General features: G+C 44.1%; 1 protein-coding gene across 6 annotated transcripts in view; it reads left to right on the plus strand.

Annotated features, from left to right (window-relative positions):
• TTBK1 (tau tubulin kinase 1) overlaps positions 1–20,387 on the plus strand; it is a 116,044-nt gene that overhangs the window by 63,669 nt on the left and 31,988 nt on the right. For all 6 annotated transcript variants that reach the window (XM_054061895.1, XM_054061894.1, XM_054061896.1 and 3 more), the window contains 6 exons: positions 1,554–1,646; positions 2,685–2,810; positions 5,153–5,307; positions 6,524–6,743; positions 10,546–10,721; positions 15,106–15,664. In XM_054061895.1, the coding sequence (XP_053917870.1) occupies positions 1,554–1,646; positions 2,685–2,810; positions 5,153–5,307; positions 6,524–6,743; positions 10,546–10,721; positions 15,106–15,664 (1,329 nt within the window). The remainder of the gene's footprint in view (positions 1–1,553; positions 1,647–2,684; positions 2,811–5,152; positions 5,308–6,523; positions 6,744–10,545; positions 10,722–15,105; positions 15,665–20,387) is intronic.

A 20,387-nucleotide genomic window follows, 5' to 3' on the forward strand; every position in this document is an offset into this window, starting at 1 on the left:
GTTAGAAGGAGTTAACAGCAAGGTTATTTCTCCTCAGAAACCTGTTTTCAGGAACAGAGGAGTAAAAGGTTCTGGTTTGTTACCTATAGCGTACCAGATAAATTCCATTAGGTGGCCAAGGCTGTTGACTGTAAAATCAAAATTGTTATTTGGCTATTAGATGCTCTCTAGTTTGCAGCCTTAATAATTGTAATTATTGCATTATCAGGCGCTTCTTAAGGGAAAAAAGCCCCAGAAACTAAGGTGGAAATCAGGTTTGTTCCAGACTGTTGCTGCTAGTTTCTAGCAGAACTTGGCTATGAATTACCACGTGCCAGGCCCCCAAATCTATTTTCCACCTGGAATTTTTAATATTAACATCATGCCATCAAGTGATGGTTGGACTTGATGATCTTAGAGGTCTTTTCCAACCTCAATGATACTATGATACTATATTTCATTATGAACATGTCTAGAAGTCTCATCCAACGTTCTTCTCAAAGCGCTCATGTGTCCTATTTCAGTCAAGTTCCTGTGTAGGCATCACGCACTAAGGTCTAGTTTTACTACCTAGTGCTTGCCACCTGCCAGACAGAGACTATCAGACCTCCTGCAGTATCTCCAGGTTTCTGGCTTTATTTGGCATGAGTCTGTAGGGCAACCTGTGACATATGAAGAAGTTTCAAGCTGTTTTAGGGAAAGAAGTTACTGCTTGCAGAAGGTGGAAGGTGTGATGGGAGAGAGCAGTTGAATGCCATCACAGGAATTGAAATCAGATAATCTTTAAGGTCCCTTTCAACCTAAACCATTCTATGATTCTATGAATTCATTCTGTTTCCTGGGAGATACGCGAGGTGTAATTTTTTGAAGGGCTGAATAGTGCCAGCTGTAGCTGGCATCAGCCGAAGGTATATTTAGACCCAAAAACTGCTGTATAATGGATGCTAATTGGAGCAATCGTGCTCTAGACATTGGATGGTGAGTGCTAAAAATGATTTCATGTGCTTTGATAATTTCAGCCTTAATTCCCATGTTTCAAATTCCCATTTGCTAGGCCAGGAGGAGAGCAGTATGTGAAAATGTTCTAAACCTGTAAATTGTTGTGGTGCTTGATGATGAATGTTTTGTAAAAGCTCTTGAATAAATGCTGTCTTGTGAAAGGAGTTTCAATGATACTTAGCTCAGAAATAACAGCCAATAGTAACTTTCTAGGCACAGTTCATTTTTTTTTCTTAATCTAGGTTATTCCACATCCCATTAATAAATACTCCACTTCTGTATACTGAGTGAGAAGAGTCCTTTGGAAAACTTGTGCTTTCTTGTATAGATAAACCCTTTCCTAATTTATTCACAAAAATATCCTAATTTCCTAATTTGTTCACGAATTAGGTTATTCAGGTGACTATATTGATGTTGCTCAGTTTAATAAATGTGTCTTTAGTCTTTAATCCTTGAATGGGAAGTATGACTTCTCTTCCTGCTTTTTAAAATGAGTTAACTCATCTGGAGAGTACACCTGGTCTACTGAGCAGCATGGAACTTTGCTCCTCAGTCTTTGTCTCTCTTTTCTCCAGGAGATGGGTAGACATGATGACCTGTGGTCCCTCTTTTATATGTTGGTGGAGTTTGCAGTTGGTCAGCTTCCGTGGCGAAAGATCAAAGATAAGGTAGGAAACCTGGTGTCTGTGCTTTAAGATGGGGTGCTACATTTTTATTATTACGACTCCTATTCCTCCTGCAGCTCAGTGCAGCTTCTCGGTGAAACATAGCCAGAGCCTGCTTTTCATCCGATCTTGCTGCACGATGCTAACCTGCTTTTGTCTGTTCGATGTACAGTGTGGAGCTTATCTGATTTGGAGGAGCTAGACATTTCCTTATGCACTTTGTTAATCATATTTGATCAAGTTACTTAAAGAGGACCTATAGGAAAGCTGGGGAGGGGCTCTTTATCAGGGAGTACAGGGATAGGATGAGAGGGAACAGTTTTAAGGTGAAAGAGGGGGTATTTAGATAAGGTATTAGGAAGAAATTTTTCCTGTGAAGGTGGTGAGGCACTGACACAGGTTGCCCAGAGAAGTGGTGGATGCCCCATCCCTGGAGGTGTTCAAGGCCAGGTTGGATGAGGCTTTGAGCAACCTGATGGAGTAGAAGGTGTCCCTGCCCATGGCAGGGGGGTTGGAACTGGATGGGGTTTAAGGTCATTCCTATGATTCTATTCTATGATTCTGTTCTATGATTCTATGACTTTGACTTTGTTCTTACAAAGCAAACAACAGAAATGGAAAGGCTGAGCTCTCCTATTAAGAAATAAACAGAGCGTTTAGAAAGGTGGGAGGATAATGCTTTGCCATGTCATGCAAGCCAAATGGGAATTGCAAGTGGAAGTTAGAGTAAAGCTAAATGTTCATGTTGTCTTGGAAATACTTTGTGCTAGAGAAAAAAATCCCTGGAAAGAAATAGGCATCCTGTGCAGAAGGCTTTGCTAGAGCAACAGCTTCTGAAGGGCGTTTGCAACTCAGGATTCCCCTTTGACAGTGATCACCCTCACTTTGCTGGGGACACCAAACAGAAGTGTGCAGACAGTGCAGAGTCTGAGAAGCTGTGTTCCAAGAATAATGAGACTTGGTGGTGTTCCAGGAATAAGACTGTACGAATATGAAGCAATAAAAGAGATTCTTGGTTCTGAGATATTTTCTTTCTTCCAGGAGCAGGTTGGCATGATAAAAGAAAAGTATGAACACCGAATGCTGCTAAAACACATGCCTTCAGAGTTCCACCTTTTTCTGGATCATATTGCAAGCTTAGACTACTTCACCAAGCCAGACTATCAGGTAGGAGCATTTCTTTGTTACCAGTCTGATGCATGGCACTCTGCATTGGCATTTGGATTTCCTAACATTTCCATGCACTTGTTCATATCTGGCTGAAGAATTGCCTTCCTAGGATCAGGAGAAAAATGTCAGACTGTACTGTTCTTCAACATCTTGAAAGTTTTTTCTTCTCCTTCCACATCCTGTCCAAAATAATCCTGTAATCCAGACCAGAAAGCTCCTCCCAAGTAACAGAGTACTTGTGACTTTCATTACAACACAGAAGTTTTGACATACTCCAACTGTGATGGAATTTTAGCAAGCTTGCGAAGTCTACAAAGAGCCTATGCCAACAGCTCAACAGTGCACACCAACCCCTTTGTTTTCTTGCAGACTCATACAGACCTATGTAATAGCTTTTACATGGAACTCCTCCTTCCAGACCCAGTCAATATTAGATATTGTCAGAGCATTTGGGAAAGACTCTGTGGACAACCAGTGCCAATCTGAGTGTTCTCATACTGGCCAAGTTACAGGAAGTCTTCTGTCATAGACTTGGATTAGTGTTTTCTCCCCAGACATCCTTCTAGGGCTTGCAAACTCATATTGGGTGCCTGTCCTAGAAACGGGACACCTGGCACTTAAGAGGTGTGCTTAATATTTAGTCTTCATTATTGTGTTGGGGATTACAGGGCAGAGTAGAGAGAACTGACATGTCCACGACATCTTCAAAAACAAAGACAGAGCGGCAAAAAGTGAATGGTGAATGGTTGTTTTCTGCTTATTCTGGTACGAAAATGTGGAACTGCCAAGTGAAATTAGCAGTTGGCAGGTTTGGATGAGCGAAGAAGATGGTTCACAGAATTGGTGCATTCTTTGCCATAAGATTGGTGTAGTCTGAAAGCTTATGCATTCCATAATTAATGAGGGAAATTTATGAGAACATCCACCTAAGGTTACTAAATACCAGAAATGCATTTACTAAAAGCGAGACTGTGACCTTTTAGTTCCTTACATTCAGTTCTGAGCAAGAAATTCCCTGCCAACAGCAGCAGATGTTTCCACCCTGTTTCCATCAGAGGTTAAAGGGGGCATTGTGACGTGAGGCTAACAAGATGAAACAGTCCTGCTACTGCTGTCATGTCATGTCAGCTTTCTGGAGAGATGTTACCTGTTCCTTGGTCTGACCAACAGCCAGCCCTGGGAGTTCTTTTATTCAAACGCAGTTCCACCGCTGGAGTGGAACACCTAGTTCTAGGATTCTAGGTTACAAAAACAAGGGAAAAAATGGCTCAAGTGAAAGATGCAAATAGGTATTTGACCGCAATGTGGTGGAAGAGTAGGAAATGGCAGGTTCTATGGGCCTTCTGATCATGGATAAACAGAACTGGAATGTAAGTGTAAACAAGTATGGGGGTTGGCCATGGTAATTTTTATTCATAACTTAGTGCTGATTCTGTGCCATAAACCAAACGTATTTGTCACCATATTCTCTCTCTATTTAAACTTTAGGGTGAATTCACTCAGTTCTGCATTATTTAGCTGAATAACTGTATTAGAAAAGCAGGACCTCACATGGGGCTGTGTTGGCCTAGAGCACCCAGTTTCCCTTTGACATCAGATTTCCCTGAATAATGCATTAGTGCACAGAGCACTGTTGTCAGTAGTTTCCTTTTCTCCTAAAGAATCATAGAATCATTAAGGCTGGAAAAGACCTCTAAGATCATCCAGTCCAACAGTCAGTGCAAAACCACCATGCCTACTAAACCATGTCTCAAAGTGCCACGTCTCTCTGTTCTTAGGAAGCATAAACTATGTCAGCATGAGCATTTGCACCTACTGTCTTATAAAGGAAATTGTATCATCACTTTTATAGGTTTATTTTCTTCCACAGCTGAAGGTGGCAGGTCACTTTGTGTATAAGGATATCACAGTGCTCCTGACGAAGCTGTGTTTGAGCCAGACACTGCAACGAGGCTGCATCCCAGAGCTGCTTTTCTCTATTATGTTGACATCTTCCGGCAGCCCTTGAACTGTACATATCAAATCTACTATTCTGCATGTGTCTGATCTACAGGAAAGCTGAGCTGGAGTTAAGTCTTCAGAGTAACAAGGCAACTACAAGACTGCATCAAATCAGTAACAAAATGTTGCATGTGCTTCATTTGTAGATATACAGAAATTTCAGTTACCAAGCAGAAAACAGCCTGAGAATCATCTCATACGATTTTATGACATTTGCTTTCATTTCTTGGTACCTTTTGTAGGCAAAATGGAGATTATCAACTGAACTTGGACTTTAGATTTTTTGTGAGAGTCACTCTCAGCTACTTAAAATAATTTGGTTTTGTAATTTATTCCAGCTAATCATGTCCGTTTTCGAGAACAGCATGAAAGAAAGAGGTATCACTGAAAATGAAGCCTTCGACTGGGAGAAGGCTGGTACAGATATCTTGTTGTCCACTAGCACCTCTACTCCACCGCAGCAGAACACCAGGCAAACAGCAGCCATGTTTGGGTGAGTATTGCAACTGCACTGGTTGGACTGTGGGCATCCTCACTAACAAGAATGATAGAGTCATGGAATGGTTTGGGTTGGAAGGAATCTTAAAAGTTATCCAGTTCCAACCTCCCTGCCATGGGCAGGGACACCTCCCACTGGATCAGGTTGCTCAAAGCCTCATCCAACCTGACCTTGAACACCTCCAGGGATGGGGCAGCCATGACTTCTCTGGGCAACCTGTGCCAGTGCCTCACTGCCCTCACAGGAAAAAATTTCTTTCTAATATTCAACTTAAATCTTCTCTCTTCGTAAGAAGCTCAAGCTCAGTAAGAAATTCTTTTTTGAAAGATTTCAAGGCCGTTATGATCCTGGCAAGTTGGAACTGCATGGCAGCCACCACTTGATTTGACTTCATATATATCTAAGGTGGTGGAACCCAGTTTCAGACCCTTGCTGTCCTGAAAGCATATTTTCTACCAGAGATGAGTGTGTGGGTTGGAGTCGCATTAAGACCTTTGTTCAGGATTGATGGAGCCCATACGCTTGTATATTTGGCACATGATGTGGGACACGTTGCTGGAGCTTCTGTGAGAGCTCCTGCTGTAAGGCAGTTGTTGTCTTGCTGTGGGGTGGGTTTGTGATTGATGGGGAGCTGAATGCAGCAGAGCGCATGCACTGGTCATGCCTCAAACACAGCTTCTCAGCCTTTACTGGGTGTTGCATGTGCTGGTGCAAAGGTCCACAGACATTGGTGCTCAGAGGTGGAAAAGAGTCCAAACAAAAGTTGACAAGGCTTAGTTCACTGGTCTGTCTCGGTACTTTTGAAGGGGCTGACAAAAAGGGATAACAGTAATATTAAATTATAGAAGATAAAAGCTTGATATCATAGGAAATAAATGCTATGAGACCTATTAAGCCTCATTTGCTCATGCAAAGAGGACAAGTTTCTTCTAAGCTAAATATTGTGTAACAAACACTTCTGAAGAAGTTTGCAGCACATCAGGGGTTGTAAGATGCTCTCACTGATCAGTCCCACTGTCTTTGTGCCTGTTCATTGGATGGAATGCTCCTGTTCTGTTTCAGATTGTCATAACTGGTGAAAATGCCAGACTGCCTGTTTTTCCAACCTGGTAATACCCTAAAAGCTGCTAAGGAATTTCTGTGGGGCGGTGTGATAGGCCTCCTTCTTTAAGTACTAATAACATTTCCTCTCTTCTTGTCTCTTCCGTAGGGTTGTTAATGTCACTCCAGTACCTGGGGACTTGCTTCGTGAGAACACTGAGGATGTCCTACAGGGTGAACACCTGAGTGATCAAGAGAATGCTCCTCCCATCCTGTCAGGCCGGCCAGCAGAAGGTCTTGGTCAGACTCCAAATGCTGCTTTCAATGAGGCTGAAGTTTGGGAAGAGACAGATGTGAATCGCAACAAACTCAGGATCAGCATCAGCAAAGTAAAGAACATTTGTTTATCTCCCATGGCTGTTGGATTGAGGGCAATGGATTCTTAGACTGCTAGAAGCCACACAGATCCACTGATGTAGCATCCTATGTAGTGCAGCCCAAAAAGCACGGTGGAATTTCCCTGTGGGAATGGGAAATTGTGAACAAATTATTTCACATACTAAAAACCGTTGGAATTAATTTCGATCTTTATGCAAATATCATTTTTGAGGCTGATAGTGGTAGAGTGAATCTTTCCTACGATCATTATAACATTATCTAGGTTCGTGATTCTTCAAGCAATGGAATTCTAGTCCTTGCATAGCTGATATGTTATTAGAATTGTCCCAGCTTTGGAAATGCTAAACCAAAATTCTACTGCGTCCTTGTGCTTAATTTCTTTTCAAGAAGTCTATGCAGGTTTCAAAATGTAATTGGGAAATGTGAAAAGCCAATATTGTATTTCATAGAACCTTAGAGTGGTCTGGGTTGGAAGGGACCTTAAACATGATCCAGTTCCAACCCCCCTGCCACACGCAGGGACACCTTCCGCTTGATCAGGTCGCTCAAAGCCTTTTCCAGTGTTACACCACTCTTTCAGTAATGTCTCCTAATATCCAATCTAAACCTCCCCTGGCACAACTTGAGGCCATTTCCTCTTGTCCTACTGCTTATTACTTGGGAGAAGAGACCAACACCCTCCTTGCTGCATCCTCCTTTCAGGTAGTTGTAGACAATGATAGGGTTCCCTATCAGCCTCCTTTTTCTCCAGACTAAACAACCTCAATTTCCACAGCTGCTCCTCCTAAGTTGTTCTCCAACCCGTTCACCAGCTTCATTGCTCTTCTCAATATATATGGAAAATTACCAGCAGCCTTCCCCAATACTGAGAATTATAAACTAAGTTCAAATCGCTTCTTTGTCTCTCACTGATAAACGGCGTTCCCAGAAGTTCTCATCTTAAAGCACATGGAATTAGGAAAGCCTGGTAGAGTGGGACAGTTCTATTTTCACAACACAGGAAAAAAAGAGTATTACAGAAAAAGCCTGGTAACTCCAGTCTATTTTTCTGTTCCTTTGAACCAGCAGGTGCCTTGATCCTCTTCAGTCATACTGAAATGTGCACAAGAGAGTCCTAAATGTCCTTTCTACATGCTAGTTATATGTCATGTATTAGGTACCCAGCGCTGTCATTCGTGAGCCCTGTCATCATAGCAGCTAGAGGCAGAGGAGTTTCTACAAGATCCACAGCATGACCAAGTGACTCCCTTGTCAAGGGATATGCTATTCCTTGTCAGTTTACTGGCAAAGGAGCTTTGGGAGTCAGTCAGCATGGCAATGAGCACTTCAGTTCTGACAAGCTCTGTAGCTACATAGCAGTCTGTGAAATAGAGCCCAGGGCATCATGTTCTCCAAAGCTAAAGTCTATCCTTTCTCACTGCGAGGCTTGCTATCTTTAGTCTGACTCTTGCCTCTCCTTTCGCTGTGCTAGGTTTATTATCTTTAGTCTGACTTTTCTCAGAGAGTCATTTTTATTCCAGTCACAGCCACCGCATAGTGAAAAAGAGGAGGTGTGGATTTGATGTGTAAGGGCATAGCGTCACCTCTGCTTGTAATCTCAGGCATCCCTTCTGTCTCTTCAAACTGCAAGGACAGCTGGTGTGTAAAACACCCTTCTGCCATTCACAGCTTCACCATCCTTCATCTTCCAGTCTTGTAGCACTAGAATTCACTCTGGCTCTCTGTGTTGCTCTTTGTATTTAGATGATGCGTAGATCTTGCAGTGCTTTTTCTCCCCAGTACCTCTCTATGGTAATCCTTGTTTCTCTGTTCATGCAGTTCAGATCTCATTCTGTCCCACTTCTCCTATTTTAGTGCTAAGGATGGATTCCTCACTTACTGTCACTAACCTTTCTAAATCCTCCTCCTGGTTCTCCTTCCTCCACGGGATCTCTTTCCTCCTCTTATTTTACTGTTTCAAGGTTCCCAATCCCTTGATCGCATGGATTTGGTTTGCCAACACCATGGCTGTTCAGCTGCTTTGTCTGTTGAGTCGGTGCTAACAGGAGATGTTTCCTTTCTCGCTCATAACCTTAGTGAAGAACGGGTACAACCGTGTCTAAAACCCGATCTCTGCACAGCTCCCGTGTTGTGCAGCAGTAAATCACTGTCCTCATTTTTGAAAGTGCTGGATCCTGATTAATTACACCTTCAAACTCCTCCAAAAGCACAGAATAAGGGAACATGTTACATATTAATCGACTATTCAGCTGTAGCTGAACTTCCTCATTCTGTGAGGAAAAAAAAAAACACATTCTGTGTTTTTTTCAGAAGCTTCTTCCTTCTCTCCCACACCCTTCCCCAGTTCTCTGTCCTTGGATCTTACCAAGTTGCCTGTTACCTTACAGTTCAATCAGCACTTTGCTCCTTTCACAAACATATTTGACCTTCCTTTGTCACTAAACTCTTCTAGCCCAAATGGATTACAGATTAAATCATTATTGTCTATTCCCCTTTTTCTGTAATGCCTGGAAGTTCCCCTACACTCTCCCTAGCTGCAAAGGCTCCTTAGTTATTCATTCCAAACCCAGCCTGGATGGTTTAGAGCTGCTGATTTATGGTCACTGACCATATACACAGTACACGCACAAAGGCAACTGTGTGCATCAGCAGCATTTGACTGAGATGCCTGCTTGCACTCAGAGCCTCTGGCATTAAGAGGGGACAAGTGAATGTAGGACATGCTGCAGAGAAGGGTAAACACTCTGCGTGCTAGGAAATTGCACTGGAATCTCAATGCACATCGTTACACAGGCAGGGTGTAGCAGCTGATGTTGCGTGGCTGGCAGCACAGCAGCATTGAATGCAAATCCTAGGCTGCTGCTGTAGCCTTGGACCATTCTGCCTCTATGCTTTTGCTAAGCAGGTCTTCTTTTCTAAGAGGAAGCAGCACAGTAGAGGCAGAAGGCAGAATTTTGCTCCTTTGTCTGCTGCTAAATTCAGAAAGAAATCAAATTCACTAAGGCCATATGAAAACAGAAACTATAGTAGCAGAGTATGAACACATAATGCACACAAGTGTCCACAAGCATGTTCAGGCCCCTGCATGATGTTAGATCTGTGGAAAGCTCGTACAGATGCTGTAGTTAAGTTTATGCCCTGGAGGACTTTGATTAGAGGGCCAAGATTAAAAAAAAAAAAAACCAAAAAAAACCCTGCATAGATAAATATTGACAAACAAGAGCTTTTAGACATCTTGGATAAGCAATCAGAGATTATGCAAGCAGTAAGTTAGCCCATGTTCACTCCTGTGGATCAGCTATTTAGGGGAACTGAAATGCAAAGGCCACCTTGTAAAGATGTTTAAATATTTGAATTTGTTTAGAAGCCATACCTTGTTTTAATACTAGAAAATTGCAAGGGTGTATGGGCCCTTGCGTTTCTTCAAACATTGCTTGTGTAGAGGAAATGGTCTCAAGTTGCACCAGGGGAGGTTTATATGGGATATTAGGAAAAATTCCTTTATGGAAAGAGTGGTGAAGCATTGGCAGAGGCTGCCCAGGGAAGTGGTGGAGTCTCCATCCCTGGAGGTGTTCAAAAACCATGTAGATGTGGCACTTCTGACATGGTTTAGTAGGCACAGTGGTGCTGGGCTGACGGTTGGTCTGGATGAGTTTAGAGATCTTTTCCAACCTTAATGATTCTGTGATTCTATGTAATTGTATCTTGGAAGAAAGCACAGACCAACAGTGAAACATGGGAAACCAATTTCTTTGGTCAGATTTTGAGGTTCTCTGTGTTTACCTCCTACAGACTCAGTGCATGGTGGAAGAGGAGCAGAGAAATGGTGTCTGCCCCAGTTCCCCTGTCCGAGTGCCTCCGGAGTCCCCTACCACACAAGTGCGCTCCCTAAGATACCGCCGTGTGAACAGCCCTGAGTCAGAACGCCTCTCCACTGCTGACGGCAAAGCAGATCTACATGAAAGAAGGTTTGGTCCCCCTCTGTAGCCTCCTAAAGGTTTTAACAGTGTCTCAAGGATTGACTGTTGAGACCAATCTAATCATTAGATCAGCAGGCACTGGAAGTTCATTTCTGTGTGGTTGTTCATGGGTTGTATGATCGTTCTGTTGAGACACTCATGTCTGTTAATAAGGAGAGTTAGTGGGAATCATTCTTATCCTGCCCTTGGATGGGAAGAACTCCTATGGAAGGAGGGACCTTTGCCAGAGGGAAATCAAAGCATCAGATTGGAGACAATTTAAACAGTCAGAAGTCTTTTGGCTCTTCCCATTGAAAGTCAGGGCATGGAGTGTGGTTGCAGGACATACTGGTGAAGTGGCCCCTCTAAAAGAGGTAGGGAAGAGACAGACCTTCTCAGAGAAAATCTGACAGACTTCAGCCAGAAAGAACAGTCACAAGGACATGGTAGCTGGAAATGAAGAAGCATCGATGAGAACTGGGAAGATGAGCCACTGGTACTCGCCTCCAGTACTGTTTTAATCTGGATGGCTGGGGGAAGCTGTGATGCTTCTCTGTAATTCAGGGAAGTTTGTTTGTGTTGCTATTAATAATTTAGGGTTTGAATCTTGAACAAATCTTGGGTCTTGCTACTTCTTTTTCTTACTCAGAAGAAAGGCTCTTTAAAATAGGAAGGACAAAAAGGAAAAAAGCCATTTCATAGAATCATAGAATGCTTTGGGTTGGAAGGGACCTTTACAGGTCATCCAGTGCAACCCCTTGGCAGTGAGCAGGGGCATCTTCAATTTAATTAGGTTACTCAGAGCCCCATACAACCTGACTATGAATGTTTCCAGGGATGGGGCCTCCACTACATCCCTGGGCAACTTGTGCCAGTGTTTCGCCACCCTCACATGAATAACATTCAGCAACATTCACAGAATCACAGAATCACAAGGTTGGAAAGGACCCATTGGATAATCGAGTCCAACCATTCCTAGCACTCCCTAAACCATGTCCCTCAGCACTTCATCCACCCATTCCTTAAACACCTCCAGGGAAGGCGACTCTACTACCTCCCTGGGCAGCCTGTTCCAGTACCCAATGACTCTTACTGTGAAGAATTTTTTTCTGATATCCAACCTGAACCTCCCCTGACGGAGCTTCAGGCCATTCCCTCTTGTCCTGTCCCCTGTCACTTGGGAGAAGAGGCCAGCTCCCTCCTCTCCACAACCTCCTTTCAGGTAGTTGTAGAGAGTAATAAGGTCTCCCCTCAGCCTCCTCTTCTCCAGGCTAAACAACCCCAGCTCTCTCAGCTGCTCTTCGTAAGACTTGTTCTCCAGCCCCCTCACCAGCTTTGTTGCTCTTCTATGGACACGCTCCAGAGCCTCAACATCCTTCTTGTGGTGAGGGGCCCAGAACTGAACACAGTATTCGAGGTGCGGTCTCACCAGTGCTGAGTACAGAGGGAGAATAACCTCCCTGGACCTGCTGGTGACCCCATTTCTGATACAAGCCAAGATGCCGTTGGCCTTCTTGGCCACCTGGGCACACTGCTGGCTCATGTTCAGTCGGCTGTCAACCAGCACCCCCAGGTCCTTCTCTTCCGTGCAGCTCTCCAGCCATTCTTCCCCCAGTCTGTAGCGCTGCATAGGGTTGTTGTGCCCCAAGTGTAGGACCCGGCATTTGGCCTTGTTAAACCTCATCCCATTGGTCTCGGCCCAGCAGTCCAGCCTGTTCAGATCCCTTTGCAGAGCCTCCCTACCCTCCAGCAGATCGACACTTCCTCCCAGCTTGGTGTCATCTGCAAACTTGCTGAGGGTGCACTCAATGCCTTCATCCAGGTCATTGATAAAGACATTGAACAGAGCTGGACCCAGTACTGAGCCCTGAGGAACTCCACTTGTGACTGGCCTCCAGCTGGAGTTAACTCCATTGACCACCACTCTCTGGGCCCGGCCATCCAACCAGTTTTCAACCCAGGAGAGTGTGCGCCTGTCCAGGCCAGAGGCTGACAGTTTCTGCAGCAGAATGCTGTGAGAAACTGTGTCAAAGGCTTTACTGAAGTCCAAGAAGACTACATCCACAGCCTTTCCCCCATCCAGTAGTCGAGTGATTTTGTCATAGAAGGTGATCAGGTTAGTTTGGCAAGATCTGCCTTTTGTAAACCCATGTTGACTGGGCCTGATCACCCGGTTCTCTTGCATATGCTTCATGATAGCACTCAAGATTACCTGTTCCATGACTTTCCCTGGCACTGAGGTGAGACTGACAGGCCTGTAGTTCCCCGGATCCTCTCTGCAACCCTTCTTGTATATGGGCACAACATCAGCCAGCCTCCAGTCTAGTGGAACTTCCCCAGTCAGCCAGGACCTCTGGAAGATGATGGATAGGGGTTTGGAAAGGACATCCGCCAGCTCCTTCAATACTCTTGGATGGATCCCGTCCGGCCCCATAGACTTGTGGGCGTCTAGCTGGGCAAGCAAGTCTCTAACCGCCTCCTCTTGGATCATGGGAGCCTCAATCTGCCCCTCTAACTCTTGGATTTGTAAACAGAAGGAAAATTAGTCCAGTATATTCACTGAATGCTTTTCTCTGCTATCTTTATTTCTCCCCCTCCTCTTTGTCTACTCAGTATCATGCTAAATTAATGCAGAAAATGTGTATTATTCAAAACACGTCCTTTTCTCCTGACTTCTTCCCTCAGCTCCTGTTTTTAAAATCAAGATCTTTTTTCATCTTCCAAGTAGCCTGCACCAGGTACGGTGCAAATACAGTCCCGCTCCGCCATAGTCTTCCTTTCATTCTGTTTTCATCTTTTCACAATGCAGACCTGACTCTCAGCATTGGGAAGTTTTTCTGGCTTTCTGGCGTAAATTCTTCTCTGCCGGGAATGTCACTTCTATTGGTAAATGAAGAGATTGGCTGATCCCAGAGTATCTTTTATTTTTTTAGCAACAGCTCTTTAAAATCCATTTCTTCATTACACACACAGTGTAGGCCATTTTTCATTCTTGCTTTGCATATTTAGTGTTCCCTATTCACGATGACATATGCTTAAGACTTTAACAAATGTGGCCTAGCTTCTTTTAGACCCATCAGACTGCTTTCACTGAGATCTTTTGGTTTTGCTCCTTTGCTTCTCTAATTACCCTCTCTTCATAGAAAAGTCTTCATTTTTTCTTGTAATTCTTTCCATCTCACCCCTGACCTTCCACTGTGTTAAAGATACCCGGTTTTCCTTAGCAACTCTCACCCAGTGGTCAGTCACTTTATAGCCTCAAGTTGAGCCAGGGGAGGTTTAGATCGGATACTAGGAAAAAATTCTCCACTGGAAGGGTGGTGAAGCAGTGGCACAGGCTGCCCAGGGAAGTGGTAGAGTCTCCATCCCTGGAAGTGTTCAAAAAACATGTAGATGTGGTGCTTTGGGACATGGTTTAGTAGGCATGTTGCTGTTGTGTTGATGGTTGGATGTGATGATCTTAAGAGGTCTTTTCCAACCTTAACAATTCTATGATTCTCTGATTTTGTTTCTCCTCATGCTTTCTCAAACATGGAAGGCTTTTCCCAGATTAGGCTCCTGTATAGTCCTTGTTGAAACCCTTTTGTGAAACACATTGCAGCTGTCCTTTTCTGCACAGCAGATGCTCTAGCTTTGTGCAACAAGCTGCTAGTCTGTGTGGCAGAAAAGTAAAGCCGGTACAAGGTCAAATGAGAAGCATGGATCATAACATTGTGGAGCAGAAAGACACAAGTGCCACTAGCTTTTCTAGTTGAGATGCTGCTGGGGCTGTTGGGACACAGGGAGATTCCAGGGCTTCATTGAAATGTATTTCTGCATGACTGCAGAAGCTGCTGCTATTTAGACTGTGAACCACTGAACATTATACTACCCTTTGGAAAGGCATACTTGCCGTATTTCTTTCTTGCTCTTCCAAAGTATTTGGACGTCATCTATGCACAGTGAGATCAAAGATTCTTACCGTCTTCCAAGAACTCATTTGGCCACCTTAGAGGCCTCAGTGGCCACCATAGAGATAGCACAGTGCAGCTGAAGGGGTTATAGAAGTCCGACAGAGTCACTGTTAGTAGGTGATTTAGGACTGTTTTGATTTGTTTCTTTTTCATAACCCAGTAGAACTAGGGGAAAGAGTATATTGGTTGTGTTGGGAAAACTGGTTTTCATCCTGTCATCTATGAGGAAGAGAGATGCTGAATCGGCTGTCATGCTGAAGCACTTAAGGGGGAAAATCTTTATGCTATTGTAGGTTCTAAAGATACATTTTTGCTTAAGCCTGTCTTTCTGAATCAAAGAAATGAGTGAGAAACCATACAGGATTTGTCTCGATTCTTATGATCCCTATCTTTAACCACAAACCTGATGTGTTTTTAACGGCTTCGTGTTCTGTCTTTAGATCTCGAATGGATTTACCTGGCTCTCCATCACGGCTCGTATGCTCCTCCCAGCCAGCCCAGATGCTGTCCATTGATACTGGCCAGGCTGACCGGCAGGCAAGCGGTAGGATGGATGTGTCTGCTTCAGTGGAACATGAAGCCCTCAGCAATGCTTTCCGCTCAGTGCCACTCGCAGAGGAGGAGGACTTTGATAGCAAGGAGTGGGTTATCATTGACAAAGAGACAGAGCTGAAGGACTTTCACCCAGGTGCTGAGCCAAGCACTTCTGGAACCACAGATGAGGAGCCTGAGGAACTAAGACCTATTGAAGATGGTGAGGAGAGAAGGCGCTTGGGGGCAGATGCTGCAGTCAGGCCGAAGACACATGATGGGCGAAGTCGGGGCATGCAGCCTGTGACTGAGGAGGACAGTTCCCACAGACATGAAGGACCTTCTCAAACAGTATCTGACAGTAAACACGAACAGCAGACAGGAAGTCCAGCCCATTCCCCCCTACATTCAGCACCAGCTATCCGACAAAGAAGACGAGAATCTGAACCTACGGGTCCTCAGAGACAGGTAAGATCCCTGGGTCTGTATCTTGTTGCCTAGCATAGCATCATTTTGGGAAATCTCAGCTGTGCTGGAGAAGTCTGTGACTCCAAGCATGGATACGCTTGTGAAACTTTCTGACAGTGCTTGCAAATGTTGTGAACATCTCAGAAGTGCTCCCTGTAGCTAGCAACGTTGTCCCCTACTAAGGACACACTGTTAGCAAGAACTTTCAGCCATTTTGGCACGGGGACAGGAGGAGAGCACAGTTGTGGTTGTAGGTATCTTTAATCAGTTCCCTTTTTGCTGTTTTGTTGATATCTACTTAGTTGCGTGAACATGTCCCTAGCAAATCTTCTCCACGTAGTTTCTCAGCAGCAACAGCAGTGTATGGCAAGAAAATGCCCTCTAATCTAATCACACATTGGCACTGGGTAGGCCTGCAGCAACACAGATCATGAAGTAACTCCCTGAAATTAAACTTTCTTCTAAATGCCAAATCAAATGTTCCAATTAACCAGCACGCACATCCTGTCAACCTTACTTCAGTGACTGGCATTGCTGTTACCAGGTATTTACTCATAGAAATGTTCTTTACCTACTGTGTTTTTTCCAGATAGTTGTAGAGGGCTTTTTTCTTTTGGTTTTGTTTTTTTTCTGTGGTTCTCTAAAGATATAAAGAAGTTAAGTTTTTAGGGGGAGGTAATTTATTAGGTTACCTGGAGAAACACGATATAGGCTCAGAGTTCCTCTGTCATATCTAATCTTCATTTCTCAGACATTCAGAAGACAATTGTCGCAGAATGTTTACTGCAAGAGACAATAAAATGTTTTCCTGAGGGCTTTCTGTATTTGTATGTTAATGAAGATCTCTCATGCATGTGGGATCCAAAAGCACAGCAAAGGGCAGGCAAGTCTCTAGTCACGTATAGACAATGATGCCCTCCTATGGCAGGGGTCTATGCAGTCTGCTTTTTCCCATATGGAAGATGATAACTCCATCTCCCATTCCCTCATGAGCTTGTTCCTTAAGGAGTGTTCACTGGAGCTCATTAAAAGAACATTCTTCCATTCGGGCCTTACCCAGACTTTTCTCTTCTCTGGATCCTGGGGAGGTACATGACAAAAAAGACTGTTAGTCTTGGCAGCAAAACATGAGTGATACAAGAAACTATATAAAAAGAATCAAACCAAATCCTGCCCGCCAGGCAGGATGTTCCTTGTAACATGTATGAGGCTGCAGCATTTACTGGAAGAACAGCAATACTGACAGCAGGCGCTGGTGGGACTGTCCTGCTGAGCACGGAATAGCAGCAGCATACGCTTTTCATGGAGACTGTGTCCAATTGCAAGGTGGAGATATTTGCTGTATAAAACCAATATGTTGAATGCCCCAGATATCTAGAGATCGCATAGGCAAGACTGGCAGGGCTGTGTCTGAATTTGCTCTATCTGTACACTTATTAGTCTGGTCAGTGCAAAATGTGTGAGACCTGCAAGATTCGATGAACATGGCACGAACTTCACTGGCATATTTAGCATAGTTAAAGAAGGCTGGAGGTGCCTTCTCAGCCATAGCGCATAATACTGATGTGGGAGTTGGGTGTGATGCAATATGAAGGCTGCTTATCACTGCACTGGGGTACTTTAAAAGCAGGCAAAAAAGGTAAATTTAACGGGACTCTGAGTGATGACTGCTAATATATTAGACAGCCTTCGTTCTCCAGTGCATTCTTTTTGCTCCTATATTCTGAAATACCCTCTAGTTACTCCTGGGCCTAGCTGTGTACATACAGATTAATACTGGACTTTTTGGCTGGCCAGAAATTAGTTATGCTTCCTTTGATGTCTGGATCCTTGAGTTGCTTCTATATGCACAGTTTTGCAGTGACATTCCTAATTTTCCGTTTGCTGTCACAAACCTAGCTGCTAACTCTCAAAGGAAAAGTGACTTGGTGCCTTATGGAAAGTAGAAGCCTGTTCTTGCGTACAACAGAGATGAAGGGACAGTTGGTTGGGATGCTAATAAGTTGACCAGGAATTTAACTAATAAAAATAGTGAAGGCTTCACTAGCAATGAGCGGTGCTTCCTGTAGCCCAGGCTTGGGCTTCTCTGGGTTTGACTGAAACTGTGATTAGGTAGTGTGTGTGTCAGTAAATCTTCCTGATCTTGGAATATGAACTCAGCCTTTAATATAGGTAAAAATGTCACTAAATAAGAAACTACCAGGACTAAGGTCATAGACCTTGCTGTACTGATTTGGAACCTCATTCAAAAAGGCAGTGACCTCTGGATTGTCACAGCATGGTTGAGGTTTGAAGTGACCTCTGGAGATCATCTAGTCCCACCCTGTGCTCCAAGGTGGATCAACTAGAGCAGGTTGCGCAGGTCAGTGTCCAGTCGGAATATCTCTGAAGATGGAGAGACTCTGTTCCAATGTTCAATCACCCTTATGGTAAAAATCATTTTTCTTATGTTTAACTGGAATTTCCCATATTTCAATCTCTGCCCATTTCTTCTTGTCCTTTCACTGGGCACCACTAAGAAGAATCTGGATCCATCTTCTACTTCCTATCAGGTATTTATAAGTGTTGATAAGAACCCTCAAAGCCTTCACTTCTCTAGACTAAACAGTCCCAGAGCTCTCAGCCTTTCCTCAAATGAGAGGTGCTCCAGTCCCTTCATCATCTTTGCAACCCTTCATTGGAGTATCTCCAGTATGTCTATGTCTCTCTTGTACTGGGCAGCCCAGAACTGGAACATGGCACTACAGGTGTGTCCTCACCAGTGCTGAGCAAAGGGGAAGGACCACCTCCCCTCAGCCTGCTGGCAGCACTCCTCCTAATACAGCCCAGAAGGCTGTTAGCCCTTTTTGTCACAAAGGCACCTTGCTGGCATGTGTTCAGCTCAGTGTCTACCAGAACATCCAGGTTCTCTGTCAAACTGCTTTCCAGACAGCTGGTCCCCAGTGCGTACTCCCCAGGTGAAGAACTTTGCAATTCCCTTTGTTGAACATCATTAAAATACTTTTTGCCCATTTCACCAGCCTGTCCAGGTGCCTGTCAGCATCAGCACAACCCTCTAGTGAGTCAGCCACTCCTCCCAGTATCATCTCTGAACCTGCTGAGGGTGCTCTCCGTCTCTTCAAGCTGTTAAACACTAGTGACCTCCGTATCAGCCCCTGGCTATGCCACTAGTGACTGGCCTCCAGCTGGACTTTGTTTCCCTAAGCATAATGCTTTTAGCCAAACAGCTCAGTTTCGGTCCAACTCACTGTCTACCTATCTAGAACATGTTTCATCATCTTGTCTATGAGGGATGTTATGGGAGACTGTCAAAAACCTTACTAAAGTCAAGGTAAACAACCTCTCACCCAATCATCTCATCACAGAAAGCCATCAGGCTCATCAAGCATGGTTTCCCCTTCATATGCCATAGAATCCTAGATTCATTAAGGTTGTAAAAGACCTCTAAGATCATCAAGTCTACCCATCAGCCCAACACCACCATGCCTATTAAACCATGTCCCAAAGTGCCACATCTACACACTTTTGCTTTTATTCACCTTCTTTTCCTACATATCCATGGAAATAGCTTCCAGGAAGATTTGCCCCATGCCATTTCCAGGCTGACCAGCCTGTAGTTCTCAGTTATGCTGATTTAGAGCTCAGATGTTTGTTCAAACATATGAATCTATTGGAAGAAAGATATTGTAGTGCGATTTTGATGGATGGTGGTATCCTTGTGAAATTGTGCGGGTGTAAGGAGGAGCACAGTATGAACAGATGCTGCTATGGGGAAAGTGAAGTACAGAGAAGGCTCTGAACAGCCTGGGGGTAATTCTGACCCAAATATCCTCACATAATAGATATCTCCCCATTTCAGCTGAAAAAAAGCCAGCTGCAGTGGAACCTACACCTCTTGGCGAGTCCTGATATAGAGGGAGAATAGGTTTGTTGAGAAATTATGTCCTGTTCAAGCCCTTCTGTTGGTGCTCCACTCAGTGCAGCACCCAGCAAGCTGTTCAACAGAGCTCTTACTTTTTGCTTTAATGGGTGCATTTCAGAAATGTACTAATAAATCTCTACTTATTTTTACACGCTAATGTACAGCTAAAGCTATAGAAATGCCTAAAATTGAGTGGGGATAAAGGATTGAAGCTGTACTTCTGTTTGCATATTAATCATGACATAGGGCTGCTATTATGATAAGACAGACTGAGAGAGTTGGGATTGTTCAGCCTGGAGAAGCTCCAGGGAGAACTTAGAGCAGCCTTCCAGTACTGAAAGGGACTACAGGAAAGCAGGAGAGGGGCCTTTTATCAGGGAGCGCAGGAACAGGACAAGGGGGGATGGTTTTAAGCTGAAAAAGGGGAGATTTAGATGAGATCTTAAGAAGAAATGTTTATACTGTGAGGGTGGTGAGGCACTGGCCCAGGTTGCCCAGAGAAGTTGTGGCTGCCCCATCCCTGGAGGTATTCGAGGCCAGGTTGGATGGGCTTTGAGCAACCTGATGCAGTGGAAGGTGTCCCTACCCATGGCAGGGGGGTTGGAACTGAATGGTCTTTAAGGTCCATTCCAAACCAAACATTTCTGTGGTTCTATGATTCTACAGTTATTGTTGGAGATCTTTTATATCTGCACCTAGCAATATAATTTAAAAATCTGTCAAGTCTTTAAATATGCTGAGTAAATTCACTGTCATTTGGCAGAGATGGTAACTTACTGCTGCTTTCTGCAGTGGAAAGAA

The sequence above is a fragment of the Cuculus canorus genome, chromosome 3 (genome assembly GCF_017976375.1).
Source record: "Cuculus canorus isolate bCucCan1 chromosome 3, bCucCan1.pri, whole genome shotgun sequence".
Classification (NCBI taxonomy): domain Eukaryota; kingdom Metazoa; phylum Chordata; class Aves; order Cuculiformes; family Cuculidae; genus Cuculus; species Cuculus canorus.